At 59.0% G+C, this 14,049-nt stretch overlaps 1 protein-coding gene across 1 annotated transcript in view; it reads left to right on the top strand.

Annotated features, from left to right (window-relative positions):
• Window positions 1-696: 696 nt before the first annotated feature.
• FOXN1 (forkhead box N1) overlaps window positions 697-14,049 on the top strand; it is a 45,791-nt gene continuing 32,438 nt past the window's right edge. The window contains exons 1-4 of the mRNA XM_039914537.1: window positions 697-814; window positions 4,357-4,440; window positions 6,661-6,739; window positions 8,825-8,974. Coding sequence (XP_039770471.1) covers window positions 697-814; window positions 4,357-4,440; window positions 6,661-6,739; window positions 8,825-8,974 — 431 coding nt within the window. The remainder of the gene's footprint in view (window positions 815-4,356; window positions 4,441-6,660; window positions 6,740-8,824; window positions 8,975-14,049) is intronic.

Genomic DNA, 14,049 nt, shown 5'->3' with positions numbered 1-14,049 from the left:
TTCAGCCGGTTCCAGGATGGCACTGCTCTGAGGGCAGGGGTCTGGTGGGGGCTAAGAAAGGGCAGCCGTGCCCGGTCTCCCCACCCCTCACACACCACACACACACACATCTCTGACATGCCAAGGCACACCCAGGTACCCCCCTACACACACACGCGTGTGCAGGCCAACCAGCCTCTGAACACACATGTGCGTGCCCCGGCAGGCCCTCCTGACACACCCGTAGGGCTGGCACCTTGGGGAGGGAAATCTGGATGCAAACTCCTCTGGCTGGGAATGGAGGGGCGAGGGCGAGGTGGGCAGTGGGGTGGGGTGGGGCTGGACGGGGCAGGGTCGGGTGGGAGGGACAGGGCCGGGAGCCTCGTGAGCCCGGCAGGGCCCGAGCCTCTCCCCGAGAGAGAGCGGGTAGCCGACAGGTGGCGGGGCGGGTCTTGGGGGGCGGGAGGGAGGAGCGGGGGCAAGCAAGCACAACCCGGGTACAGGTGGGCACCGGGGGTGAGGCCCAGGGTGGGGAGCCCCTCCCCCTTCAGGGACAGGACCTGTCAAACGCCTCTCTGGAATGAGAGCAAAAGAGAAAACCTGCCGCTTAGTCATTTTTGGATTTCTTATTAAGTGCAGGTTGGCCCGGGGCGAAGAGGAGCTGATATCATAATTATTGGCTCACGGAGGCAGCTGCCTCCTCTCACCTGATGTCAGATGGGCTCCCACGAGCTCACCGGAGCCCTCGCCCCGTTGGCTCTCCCGCCCCGCGTGGCCCCCAGGAGCTCGGCCCCAGGCCCCAGCCGGCCCGAAGCCGCCGTGCTTCAGTGGGAAGGTAAGAGGACACCGGGCCCGGCAGCCAGCTCGTCCGAACTCAGCCGTGAACGCTGACCGGGGGCGGGGGGGTGGGATGGTGGGGGGAGGCGGGTAGGAGCCCGGAGCCCGGCACCCAGCTATATAGCCGGTGTCAGGCCGGGCCGGCTCTCGACGCCACGGGGTCACCGCCTGGGGAGCGACGGAAGACTCCCCGCCCCACCCTCTCAACTCCCACCCCAACCCCAAGGCTCTGCTCTGGGCCCGGGAGTCCGGCCGGCAGCGAGGAGGTGAGCCCGGGGTCAGCTTGGCGGGGATCGTGGAGGGAGAGAGGGTGATCGGGGGCTGAGGTCGGGAGCTCCGCGGGGCCCTCTCCTTCCCGGCTGAGCCGACCCCTCATCCTGCCGGCCCGACGTCCTACCGGGCGGTTCCAGCGTCTAACCTATATCCCTCTAGCTGCTGTGCCAGAGGTGAAAGATGAACGCCAGGAGCGGGGGATCGGGTCTGAGAAGGGTGCCTTTCCCACGGGGAAATCAGAGGGGCTTCATCAAGTCAACACGTTTATGGGACGCAGGGGCGCCTCCCCGCTTACCTGCCACGGTGCGCTTCCACTTTCTGTTCCTCGTGCAGCCCAAGGGGCTGCCTGGAGTGTCTCCTCCGAGTGAACGTGTGGGAGGGTCTTCCCGAGGAGCAGTTCACAAGGCCTGGTCGAGGATCTGGGATCTGGCAGAGGGGGCCCATTTGAGGGGGAGAGAGTTGGGAAGCGGGAACACCTGGGTCCCAAGAGGGAAGACCCACCTGTCCCGACCCGTGCTGCAGCTGGTGCACGGCAAACAGGTGCAGCCGGGAACTCCACTCTGCTCCCGTCTCCCACTCGCTCCACATCCTGGGGTGGGGGCTGCCCAGAGAGGGCCCTGCTGGTGTCCTCCGGGCTTGGAGGGTTGGGGGCTTTGGGTCTCAGGGAGAGCGGGAGGGAGGGCCCACCCCGCTGGGCTCCCAAAGAGGTGGAGGGGGAGATTCTGCAGGCCGCGGCAGGAACCCCAGGAGGAAAACTCCCGGATTTGGGTCTGGTCTGGCCCAGCCTGGTGTCTCTAGGAGAAGAGGTGCACCACAAGCTGCCCACGAGCGGGATATAAGAGCTGGCCTGAGATGTGTCCACCCTAGGGACCAGTGGCCAGCATTCAGCAGGTCACACCTCAAGGCTGAGGAGGTGCAGAGGGTCCTAAGCCGGCTCTACCCCCTGAGGCTCTGCCGGCCAGGTGGTTGACCCGGGGGCACCCGTTGAGGGGAGGTGGGGGCTTCACAGATGGTGAGGGGGCACGAGGGGCTGGACGGTGCGGGACTTGCTGCTGGGCTGTGGGAAGGGGTGCGACGGGTGTCCCCCAGGACTGGGATGTTGTGGGATGCCTCCCCTCTTTCCGTTCAGCCCCTCACCGGCTTCTGATGAGCCCCGGGGAAGCACGGAGTTAATAATAATAATGTTGGTATTTATTAAGCGCTTACTATGTGCCGAGCACTGTTCTAAGCGTTACCACCAGGCTGCCCGGGGTCGTGTATTGGCCCACTCTGCTCCCTTCCCTCTTCCCTTGGGGGACGGTGGCGGGGACAAAGAAGGACCCTTTCCCCCCCACCAACAGCCACAGGATGCTGAACCTCCATCCCCCCACTCTCCCACCGCCCAGAAGGGTCCACCCTCCAGGCTGGCGGGACACCCCATCCTGGGCTTCGGAGCCGGCAGCCCACTTCTCCCCTGCTCTTAACTCCCTTGGCACATGTTTCAACACCTCTTCAGAGGTCGTGGGTACTAATCCCCGCGCCGCCTCTTGTCAGCTGTGTGACTTTGGGCAAGTCACTTGACTTCTCTGTGCCTCAGTTACCTCATCTGTAAAAGAGGATTAGGACTGTGAGCCCCACGTGGGACAACCTGATTACCTTGTATCTACCCCAGTGCTTAGAACGGTGCTGGGCACATAGTAAGCGCTTAACAAATACCGTAATTAGTATTATTATTATTATCAATTCTGACCCATCAGGAAATTTTCCCAGCTGTCTAACTTAAATCTCTCCCGCCGCATCCACAGGCCGTTCCCTCTCGTCCTTCCCGTAAGCAAAGCAGCGGCTCTCGGCCTCCTCGATCCTCTGCTCTCGCTGACCCCTGCCTCGCCGACCTCCCCGTTTTCTCGGCTGTGGGCAAAATAAGCCCTGCGCTGTGTCTGTCCCTCGGGCTCCCCAAACCTGTGTCGGGGGTTGGAGAGAGGCAAGAGGCTTCGTGCCCCCAAGGCTCTGACACTCGCCTCCAGCGAGCTGCTATCTACCACTCTTGCATCCCCCATCCTCACCCCATGATCCTCTTCTTGCCCCAATCCAATTCCTTAAACCCTTTATCCTCCGTTCCATCTCATGTCAAGGCTCTCTGGACGCTTTAGTCTCCAGGGGAAGAGGTCAAGGGTAGAGACCGCCCCTTGGAGGGCTCTCCCTCTCCATTCTCTCCTCTCCCCTTCCCCTGTACCCATTCTCCCTTCTCCCCTCCTCTCCCACCTGCCTCCTCTCACTCTTTCTCCTCATCTCTCTCCTCTCCTCTCCTTCTTCTCCCTGCCCCAGCCCGCCTCTCTCCAGCCCAGCCCACCCCTCCCCGCCTCCCTCCAGCCCTCCCTCTGCCCAGGGAACCTGCCCCGCTCCCTCCAGCAGCCGGTGGGTGGGGCAGGCCGGGGCACGCCCGGGCAGCCCTCGGCTCCCTGGGCAAATGGTGGGTCGCCAGAAATGTGCAACTGGAACCTGTTCTCCCGGGAATGCCAGAGAAGATTCCCTGGAGGAAATTGTTTCCGAAGGGGCCCAGGGATTCCTCCCTGCCAGCAAATCCCGGGAGAGATGGGACGTCCAGCGGAGGGAGGAGGAACGCTAGGGTCTCCCCTGTCAGGAGGCCATCCTGCCCCCCTCCTCTTCCCCACCTCGGCCCCCTCCCGCAGCCTCCTGTCCCACTCCCCTTCCCACACCCATCTTACCCTCTCACCTCTTCAGGGAGGGAAGTTGGCTTTGCTCAGGAAGACTGTCAGTTCTCAAGGCCCCCTGGCACGGGGAGCCCTGCCACCCGCCATCCCCCGGGCCCCCGACGATACCAGCCGGGCCCGTTGGCTCGTTCCAGGCTCCAGGACCACCCTGTCATTCATTCATTCATTCATTCATTCATTCATTCATTCATTCATTCATTCATTCGATCGTATTTATTGAGCGCTTACTGGATGCAAAGCACTGTACTAAGCACTTGGGAGAGTACAGTATAATCTGTCCTTGGGTCTCTCCCTTCCTCACTCCTCTAGAAGCCTAAAGGGGCTGAAGAAGGAGGGAAAGGAGGAGAAAGTGTTGGAATAAACAGTAGCAGTGACCCAAAGACCCCTAGGGGGAGGGGACACCTGCAGCCACCCTGTCCCAAGAGCCTTCACTCCCCCATCACGGGGCAGTCTGGCCCAGATCCCTGCCTCGAGGTCGGTGGTCCTGTAAACCCAACAGAGAGCTATCTCCCTCTCTGAGACGGAGACACCCCACTTTGTCTTCTGTTCCTGACAGCCGAGAAGTCCTTCCTTGGGTTTAGCGTCAAACCCTCTTACTTCTCCAGTGAGGCCCTCATAGCCCGTCCTCAGGAACAACAGAGTACCCTGCCAGAGTACAGGGACACTTTAAATATCTGAGGGTTGTGGGTAGTCACTTTATACCCTCCCCCAACTTTCCGGCGACCTAGCGGGGTGGGTATCTTCTTAGCAGCGTGGCTAAGAAGCAGCTTGATTTGGTGGATAGAGTACGAGCACGAGTTCCCAGCACCAACTATTTGTCTCCTGGGTGACTTTGGGCAAATCACTTCACTTCTCTGGGCCTCAGTTACCTCATCTGTAAAATGGAGATTAAGACTGTGCCCAACCTGATTAACTTGTATCTACCCCACTGCTTAGAATTTCTAGACTGTGAGCCCCTTGTGGGCAGGGATTGTCTCTCTTTGTTGCTGAACTGTACTTTTCAAGCATTTAGTACACACAGTAAGCGCTCAATAAATCCGATTGAATGAATGAATAGAACAGTGTTTGGCATACAGAAAGCGCTTAACAAGTACCATCATTATTATTATCTACATGGTTTGTGCCGCAGGGAAAGATTCTCACCCCACAGGACCCAGCCCCTGAGGCCCCTGCAGCCCCCAGGTGTAGAGGGCAGCCCAAGGAAACAGGTTTAAATCCCACCTCCCTCTGTCCCCCACCCTGAGCACGTAGCAGGGACTAAAGGGGTCAATGGATCGGCCCTGGGGAAAGGGAAGGGAGTGGGTGGGGCACAGGGAGACAGTGAGATGGTCAAGATGCTGAGAGGGGAGGGTTCACCGGGCGGCAGGGAGAAGAGAGGGTCATATCCTGGGAGATGCAGAATGTGGTACCATTGGAGAGCTTGGAGGAAAAGAGAGGACGGTGGGAAGGCGGGCCTGCCCAGAGGCAGGGGAATAGTTAAAATGACCTTTCTAATCCATGAAGTCTGGTGCTTCTGCTACCTCCCTTCCAGGGCTCCCGGGCAGCATCCCCTCACCCCCACTGCCTCACCCTCTCTCCCCCGACCCTGGGAAGGAGGAGTGGGGCTGTGGGTGGGGTGATTCTTGCTGTGCTGGGGCCTGGGTCCTAAGGGCAGGACTGTGGGCGAGCGCCTATCTCTGCATCTATCTCCCTATCTCCCTTTCACCGCTGCACACGCCTGCCTGTGCCCGCACCACTTGACTACTTTGGGCTCTTTTCTCTCTAACCCTTCAATTCCCCCCTTGGTGGGCCCAGAGAGCTGACGAGGGGAGGATGGAGTTCACTGGGGCCTTTGGAAACTAGCAGTTCGACAAGGTGGGATCAGACCATCTCTGAAAATAATCCCACACAGCTCTTCCCGCTCCCCTCCGGGTGGAAGCAGGCCCCAGGGGCTTGAGAGCAGACAATTGTTTGTGAAACCAGAAATGCAATGGGACTGGATTGAGGTTAGACCTCAGCCATTCCCAACGGTGAGAGACGGGCCCTTGAGGGAGGCTGTAGAGTAGACAAGTCTCATGTGCCCAGGTGACTTAGGGGAGGACTAAGCAGCATGGTCTAGCAGACGGAGCACGGGCCTGGGAGTCAGAAGGACCTGGGTTCTGATCCCGGCTCTGCCACTTTGTCGCTGTGTGACCTCGGGCGAGTCACTTCATCTCTCTATGCCTCAGTTACCTCATCTGTAAAATGGGGATGATAACTGTAAGCCCCGTGTGGGACGTGTGTCCAACCTGATTAGCTTGTATCTACCCCAGTGCTCAGTACAGTGCCCGGCACAGTGTAAGCTCTTAACAAGTACCATAAAAAAAATGCTGGAGGCAGTGGGATAGACGAGTTGACCTCTGGAGACTGAGGACTGGGCTTTACCTTAGGGGGAGGAGCCGTTCGTCTTTAGTGCAAGGGGGAGGCGGGAGGCCGGTGCCCGGACTCCCCTCGGGGCGGCTTCCGCAGGCTGGTTGAGGCTCCGGCTTGGCCACCCTCTGTCTCTCTGCTCCACCCGAAGGCCCCGGACAGGCTGGAGAGGCAGAGTGCTTACTCAGCGGGGCGCACGGAGAGCTGAGAATCCGCTGAATGGCTCTCTCCTGCGACGTCCAAGACAGAGCCAGGCGTGAGTCACCCAGAGGGGGAGCCTGCTCTCAGAATGCCAACCAGCCCCATCCCCTCTGACTCTGGGAGTCTGGGAGCAGAGGGGAGAGGGCTGGTGCAGTGATGCTTTGAGACTGGACTTCCCCTCCGGGAGGACCTGAGAGAGGGTGGGGAAGGAAGCAAAGGAATCAATTCGGGCATCCCCTTGCCTCTGCCCTCCCCCCGGCCCCGAACTTAGCACGCCAGGAGGCCACCCCACCTAGAATGGAGATTTCGGGGTCCCTTGAGGTGCAACCCCGGATCTCGATTCCCACAGGGTAAGGCACTGCGGCCCCCAGCCCTCTTGCTCTTGCCAGGCTCTGCCGGAAAGGGCCCTGCGCCAGCGTGGCCTTGCTGATTCAGCAGAGCAGGGTTGGAAGGTGGCATCTTCAGAGGTGTGGGCACACACATACACACACACACACACACCAGAAACATACACCCACATACACACTCACAGAGGTAGACCCACACCACCCACCCCACCCCACCCAGCCGTCGGCCTTCAGAACTTCCCCAGTCTCATAAACTCCCCGGTTGTAAACTCCGGCCGCAGCTAGACTTCCCCGTCTCGGGGCTGCGCGCGCGCCCGCGAGTGAGCACACCCCCACCACGTGCACCCGCGCGCACACACACACACATACACACACCCCGGCAGCTGGGGTGTGTCTGTGGAACAGGCTCGCCCTGAGACAGTTGGCAGTGCCTCCAACTTGTAAATTCCAAAGCTGTGTCCCGATCCCTGCAACTGGCAAATTATCCCCGCCGTGGGACGAGCAGTGTAGAGAGGCAGTAAAAACGTAGGAGCTCCGAGTAGCCCCGTGACCCGGGAGCCGGGCCGAGAGGGGGCTGGGTTGGGGGCCAATCCGGGGAGGGGCTTGGGCCTGACCAGGCTGTCCCCCCCTGGACTGAAGGTTCAGGTCCCCGGCTCGCCCTTTCTGCACCATTCGACTTTGGGCAACACATACCGTCAAGTGGCTGGACACTTGGCTCTGGGCCCAGGGCGGAAGATGTACGATCTCTTATACTCTACTATTTCCCCATCTGTCGTTTATTTTAACGTCTGCCTTCCCCCGTTGACCGTAAGCTCCTCACGGGCAGGGATCACATCTACGAACGCCGTGGTTTCGTACTCTTAGTGTGGAGCTCCGTGTACAATAAACACTCAATAAATACCAGTGATCGATCAGTTGATTGATTGGAGGGTCTGAGAAAACTCTCGCTTCATGAGAAGGCTTTCCTGACCAAGGTCAGACCTTGACCTTGAGACAGGGGAAGTTTTGAAGGACAGGGAGAGGAGAAGGGACTCGAGCCTTGGGGTGTGAGGAAGGATGGAGGCGGCCACCCTGTTCTTTGGAGTTGGAATAGCTTGAGGTGATTCGGGGAAGCAGATGTCTCCCATTCTGAACACCCCCCCCCCCCAACCAGGCCCAAGAACCCAAGGCAAAGGGGTCCCCAAATAAACCTTTGTCCTTTCGGATCCTTGCTCTGGGGGGCTTTGCTGTTGGGCCAAAAGCCTTAGGGGCTTTACAGAATGGTGATTTCAGCCCTCGTTTTTCTTGTTTTTCATTATTTGGGTTACTAGCGGTGGCAATATTAGTGCGCCTCATAATATTACTACAGTGCTAGTAATAAATACCCTTGTTGCTGCACGAGGGCTGGGCTGACCGTGGCAGGAGGAGTCTCGGTCCCGACCATCTCCGGACCGGATCCCGGGCTTCCAGATCCGGACTCCAGCAGGAAGGAGCCCGGGTGGAGGTGGGGGGAGTGCTCTAGAGGAGGAGCCCTGAGGGGCCAGAGGCCCTCTGGAAGGAGGATGGGAATAGCTCATCCCATAAGCTCCCAGTGAAGCTGGATCAGAGACTTCTGGGTAGAAGCGAGGGTTGAGGAGGAATTCAAAAGAGCGGCGGTCACCATTTCTCCCCTGGAGCCTCCGGGACTCTCCCCCACCCCACTCTTAGCGGGAGCCAGGGCAGCTGGAGAATGACGAGGATATTAGGAATGGAGAAAGAGAAACCCAAAGCCTTCACGGTCAGGTCAAATCATGGCACCAACGCTGATGGGAATAGAACAGGTCACTGGAACAAACCAGAGGAGACCGGCAAGAGGGGGTAGAGAGGAGTGATAGCGTTCCGGCTCTGTGGCAAGGTTTCAGGGAGGAAGATGTGAGAAGGCAAGAGGGAGAGCTGTATGGCAAGAAGGTTGGGCAGGATGCTGCTGGTGGCTGAAAGAAAAAACAAAACCAGTCACTGCCCTCACTTCCAGTTTGTCCAGGGTCCATTTTGGCCAGCATCCCCTCTCCCTCCAGGGGCCAGTCACCCCTGGGCCACTGCATCTCACTTCCCTGCCCTCTCTCTCGAAAGGAGGCCCGGCCAATTCTACACGGCCCTGTGGCCTGGATATAGCAGGCCGGGGGGCCCCGAGGAGATCTGTCCAGCCTATGACATAGGCCACAATAAGGACTGGTCCGAAGACAACCAGTCAGCCAGTTTTCAGCTGGTCCACCCCGGCTGGTACTGACCTGGCACCGGAGATCTTTGTGTCAGCTATTTTTCCTTTCAACCCCCAGCCGCTCTCCGCTTCAGCTCCCGCTACTGAGTTCCACTGCTCAGAAGCGGTGCCTATGTTCCTGAGAACCTGAAGGGGAACGTGGTAGCTCTAAGAGAAAGTTGTGAGGCTGCGGGGGGTGTCCGGGTCCCCCAGAGAAATGCTCTAAGGTTGAGTGGTCCTAGAGCTTCCACACACATGATGTCACTGCAACACTAAGTGTCCATAGAAATGTATATGGCATCATGTGTGTCTCCTTCCCAGTTAACAGGAGGGCCTTCAGTGGTGTCACTGTGAACAGCTCCGGTCCGGGTCGCTCTGGGACCCCTGGGCTCACGTGACCTGCGGTGACCCGGCCTCCTTGAGTTTTCTGGTCTTGACACGCATCCTGAGCCTGGGTTGGGGGTAGGCCCAGCTCGTCGGGATCGGTTCAGGGCACTCAGGGGACACTGGGAGGGTACAGGGCTCAGGTACAGGACTGGCATCACCTTGGAGAACTAAAGGGGCATGGGGGTCTTTCTGTGCGAAGCCTCTAAGCAGGAATATATTTACTCTATCCCAGATCAGTGAGATTCTTTCCAGAGAGGCCTAGTGGGTAGAGCCAGGGCCTGGGAGTCAGAAAGACCTAGTTCTAATCCTAACTCCACGACTCTTTTTTCCCTTTTTTATGCTATGTGTTAAGCACTTACTTTGTGCCAGGCACTGTACTAAGCGCCGAGGTTACATGGGACGTGGATCTCACATTCTTAACCCCCATTTTACAGATGAGGTAACTGAGGCACAGAAAAGTGAAGTGACTTACCCAAGGTCACACAGCAGACAAGTGGCAGAGCCAGGACCAGAACTCGGGTCCTTCTGACTCCGAGGCCCATGCTCTATCCATTAGGCCGTGTTGCTTCTCCTCTTTTCTGCTGTGTGACCTTGGGCAAGTCATTTCACTTCTCAGTGCCTCAGTTACCACATCTGTAAAAAGGGGATTAGGACTGGGAACTCCATGTGGGACAGGGACTGTGCCCAACTGTTTAGCTTGTATCTACCCCAGCCTTTAGTACAGTGCTTGGCACATAGTAAGCGCTGTACAAATACCATAAAAAAGACCTCCCTCTGTCCCTCCTTCCATTCCTCCTCAAGTCTTCTCCCCCACCCCCAGAAGGAGATCTCAGCCATTCCCTTCCTTTCATATGTTCCTGAAGTCTCACTTAAATCCATGCAGCTGCAGTTCAGCCTGCATCCTCAGCGGAGAGGGGGAGAATGGGTCACCCCAGGGGACTGGGGTGTGGGCGGGGACCAGGAAAGGAAATTGAAACTCCTGGCAAACGTGACAGCTGGGGAGAAGCGCTGAGGGGCTACTCAAGTCCAGGGTGCACACAGAGGCTGGAAAACCCCTGGTTCCTGTGTCCCTCTCACCACGCCCCCTCACCCCACCGACAATCCCAGGTCCTGGGCCTTTTCGTCCACCAGGGTCCCCTGGTCTGGCTCTCTTCCCCAGAGTCCCAGGCCCTAGTGTCAGGATTGGCTGGTCTCAGTGGGCAGCAAGCCTTTTTGGGCCCTGATAGATGCCACTCTCCAGCGCAGTCCTTCTCTCCACTATATAGCCTTGAGCTCTCCTTTCCCCTGGGGTCAGGGGTCAGAGGTCAAGGACAGTTCTGGCCTGTTTCTGCTCTCCTTCTCCACTCCTAGCCCTGGCCCTCTAGCTAAGGGTGGCTTTCAGTGAGCCAGAGAGGAGAGCCTTCCCCACCCCTTCCTCTTGAATCCTCTTCCTCCTGGACCCCTCCTCTTGGATCCCTCCTCCCGGCAGGATGGTCCCCTCGGCCCCTCCCCCTGGGTTTGGGTCCCCCCCCAGGCCTCTTCCCACAGGACCAGACTGGCTCTGAGGTCCCCAGCCCAGACCACTGGAGAGGACTTTCCTGCCTCCAGCTGGATTCCACTCAGATCCACCAACCGGCCTGGGTGGACTTGGCTGCTTGAAGCCCCTGGCCCCCTCCCCTGGGGATGCCACAGGAGGCTTCCTGGGTTTCCACGGATCAGGTCAAGGGTGTGGCAGGAAGTTGATCCTGGGAGGGGAGAATTCCCAGGGAAGCTCACGGGGAGAGATCTCAGGAAGGATGCTAGAAGAGATAGGAGATACGGGCTGGCCGGGGGGCTGAGAGATGTCACAGGGGAGAGAGCTGAGCAAGGAGGACAACCCCAGGACTGGACATTTCTTTGTCCCACCTCGGGGAGGAAGAGCTGGGAAGGTACTGCCTCCTGCAGCAATTAGCCTCAGGGAGACGAGGGGATCCGGGAGCCTGCTCCCCGAGGGCCGGGAAGCCCATGAGATGGTAGTGGAGGGACCACTGGGGAACTCGGTGCCTGCCGAGCAGGGCGTGTGGTCGGCCGAGGCATTTATAGGGATCTGACCCACCTGGCCTGGAAGAGCCCAACTGGGCTCCACCCCCTGGGCGGGGGCCGGCCCTGGCATGTGGGAGTATTTATATGGTTATGGGCGCCCGGGAGGAGGAGGCTGCAGGATGGCGGCAGGACCTCGAGGCCGGGGAGCCCCTGCCGTGGACCTGGGTTTGCAGTGAGTGATGGGGTTCTCTCCTGAGGCGCGCTGGTATGGGGCAACGGGGAGGTACATGGATCTGAAAGCCACTTCCACATCCCCGTGCCCCATGGGGAGGGAACCTGAGGCCTTTGGCCTCGGAGAGAATCTGAGGGTCTCAGACTCTTGCGGTGTCTAGGAGGGGACCGAGGGCTCCCAGGGTGACTTAGAATGGAACCCAGGGCTCCTGCGCTGCCTTGGAGGGGATCCAAGGACCTCAGACTCCTGCGGTGTCTGGGAGAGGATCCTAGGGTCTCAGACGCCTGTAATGTCTAGGACTCCTGTGGTCTCTTAGAAGGGACCCAAAGGCTCCTTCAGTCTCTTGGAGGGGATCCAAGTTTCTCTGGCTCCAGAGATGTCTCAGAGGGGACCCGAAGGCTCCTGTAGTACTTTAGAAGGGACTCAAGAGCTCCTGCAATGCCTTGGAGAGGATCCAAGAGTTTCAGGCTCCTGCGGTGTCTAGGAAGGGACTGGAGAGCTCCTGTGGTGTCTTAGGAAGGACCTAAAGCTGCTAGAGTATCATGGAAGGAACCCGAGGGCATTGGAGGGGAACCAGAGTGGCTGCGGCATCTTGGCTCTTGCTAGGAAGAGGATGGTTGTCCCAGGGCTAGGGTCTTCAGGGTGGTTGCAGATCACCACCTTCTAGTACTGGACGGGGCTCAGAGAGACTGCGCAGTCCAGCCGCCCGCCCGGAGCTCCTTGGGGGTCACCAAGATAAGGTGGGTTAGAGTCGGGGTCACGGGAAGGGAGGGCAGACGGGTAGTCGATCGATCTTCGGGGGTCGAGTAGGGGTTGGGGTCCGGCCTGACCTGAGAGGCTGTGGGGACCTGGCGGGGCCCGGAGAACAGGAAGGAGGGCCAGGAGAGACAATGCGCAGGACAGATCTGGAAAGACCAGGGAGAGGCAGATGGGTGCGGCCGGGGGAAGGAAGACTGAGGTGGAACTGTAGGGATTTTGTGTGAGGACATGGAGCACCTCCTCTCCTTTGGCCATGGGCAGGACTAGAGGCAGTGGGAGGGATTGTGGATAGACCGCAGGAGAAACTCAAGGGATCCGGGACCAAGGGAGCTTTCGGCATCCCCTTAGTAGATAACGTTAGAAAGAAAGGGCTCTGTGGCAGCCCGGTCTGGAGGAAGAGGCTTGGACAAGTTGACCTCTCAGAGATCCTTCTACACCAAGTGGGCAGCTCTGACAGAGGGAGGTACAGTTCCAGACTGAGACCCTTCCCGGTCTTGAGCCGTGTCCAGTCACCTGTTCCTCCCACCCCCTCCCATAAACGCCTTTTTACTTCTCCTTGGATTCTGTTTCCTCCCCAACGCCTCTTCCCCTGGATCCCTTGCATCTAGGGAGCTGGAAGAAGAAGTCAGTGGATCGATGGACCTGGGGCATGGTGGGCAGAAGGAGGTCCACAGAGAGTTTTAGGGCAGTAGTTATGCATGTCGATGTTGCTGCTACCTCCTCCCCTGATCCCTGGGGAATTCTCTCCATCCCTCCTCCTCTGCTCATCCCTGGGGAATTCTCTCCATCCCTCATTCTCCGTTCCTCATCTCTTTGTTTGTGCCTCTGGCCATCTGCTCCTTAGTTAGACCTCAAGAGCCTTTTCTGGGCTGGAGGTCATTTCCCCATTTCTGGATGGGGGCAGCCAGGTACTGCCTGCCGGGGGCCGGGGTCTGCGGGCTGTGTACTTCCCAAGCCTCCAATCCCTCTCCCCTCAGGTTCCGTTCTTCCCCAGGAGGACCAGCTCCTCCCCTCCCCTCCCCCCCGGCCCCCATTCCTCCCCACCACTCCTTGGGGCAGGATCTCGGGTGGCCCGAGCCATCCCGACCCCATCCCCGGGATCCCAAACGAGCCAGTAATTACAGATCTGACGGGGAGCCATTCCCAGCAGGCCGGTGGGAGCGGCCGTGGGGTGGGGCTGCCCCGGGAGCCCGGCGAAGGCACCGCCGAGAAATGGGCAGAGGCCCCACCCATCGTAAAACATGCTGCCACAGCCAGCAACAGAAACCATTAGGGTGGAACAGGGTCCACGCCTTCCTCATAAAGAGAGGAAGATGGCATGGAATCCCAAGGTGAACTCAGCAGCTCGGGCACTGACTCACACTCAGGGGGAGAGGAGAAGCCGGGACAGACCAGGGCTTCCTGCTCCTGCTCTCCCGGCAGGCGGGGATGGTAGTAATGGCATTTGTGAAGCGCTTACTATGTGCCAGGCACTGTACTCAGCGCTGTGCACTGAACCCCGAGGGACCGGGAGGTCATCTTGTCCCGTCCTCTGCCTTCGGGCACATCTGAGCTTCACTTCCCAGGCAGGAAGGAATCTCTCGGGTCTCCTTAAGCCTCCTTCGGTCCCCTGTTTCCGTGCCTAATTTAGGCTTTAGATCTTCCTTTTTTTTTTTAAATGGTATCTGTGATGGGCTTACTATGTGCCAGCCACTTTTCTAAGCTCTGGGGTAGATACAA

Source organism: Ornithorhynchus anatinus, chromosome 17 (genome assembly GCF_004115215.2).
Source record: "Ornithorhynchus anatinus isolate Pmale09 chromosome 17, mOrnAna1.pri.v4, whole genome shotgun sequence".
Lineage (NCBI taxonomy): Eukaryota > Metazoa > Chordata > Mammalia > Monotremata > Ornithorhynchidae > Ornithorhynchus > Ornithorhynchus anatinus.
The sequence above is the reverse complement of the archived record's forward strand: the minus strand, read 5'-3'. Positions and strand labels throughout refer to the sequence as shown.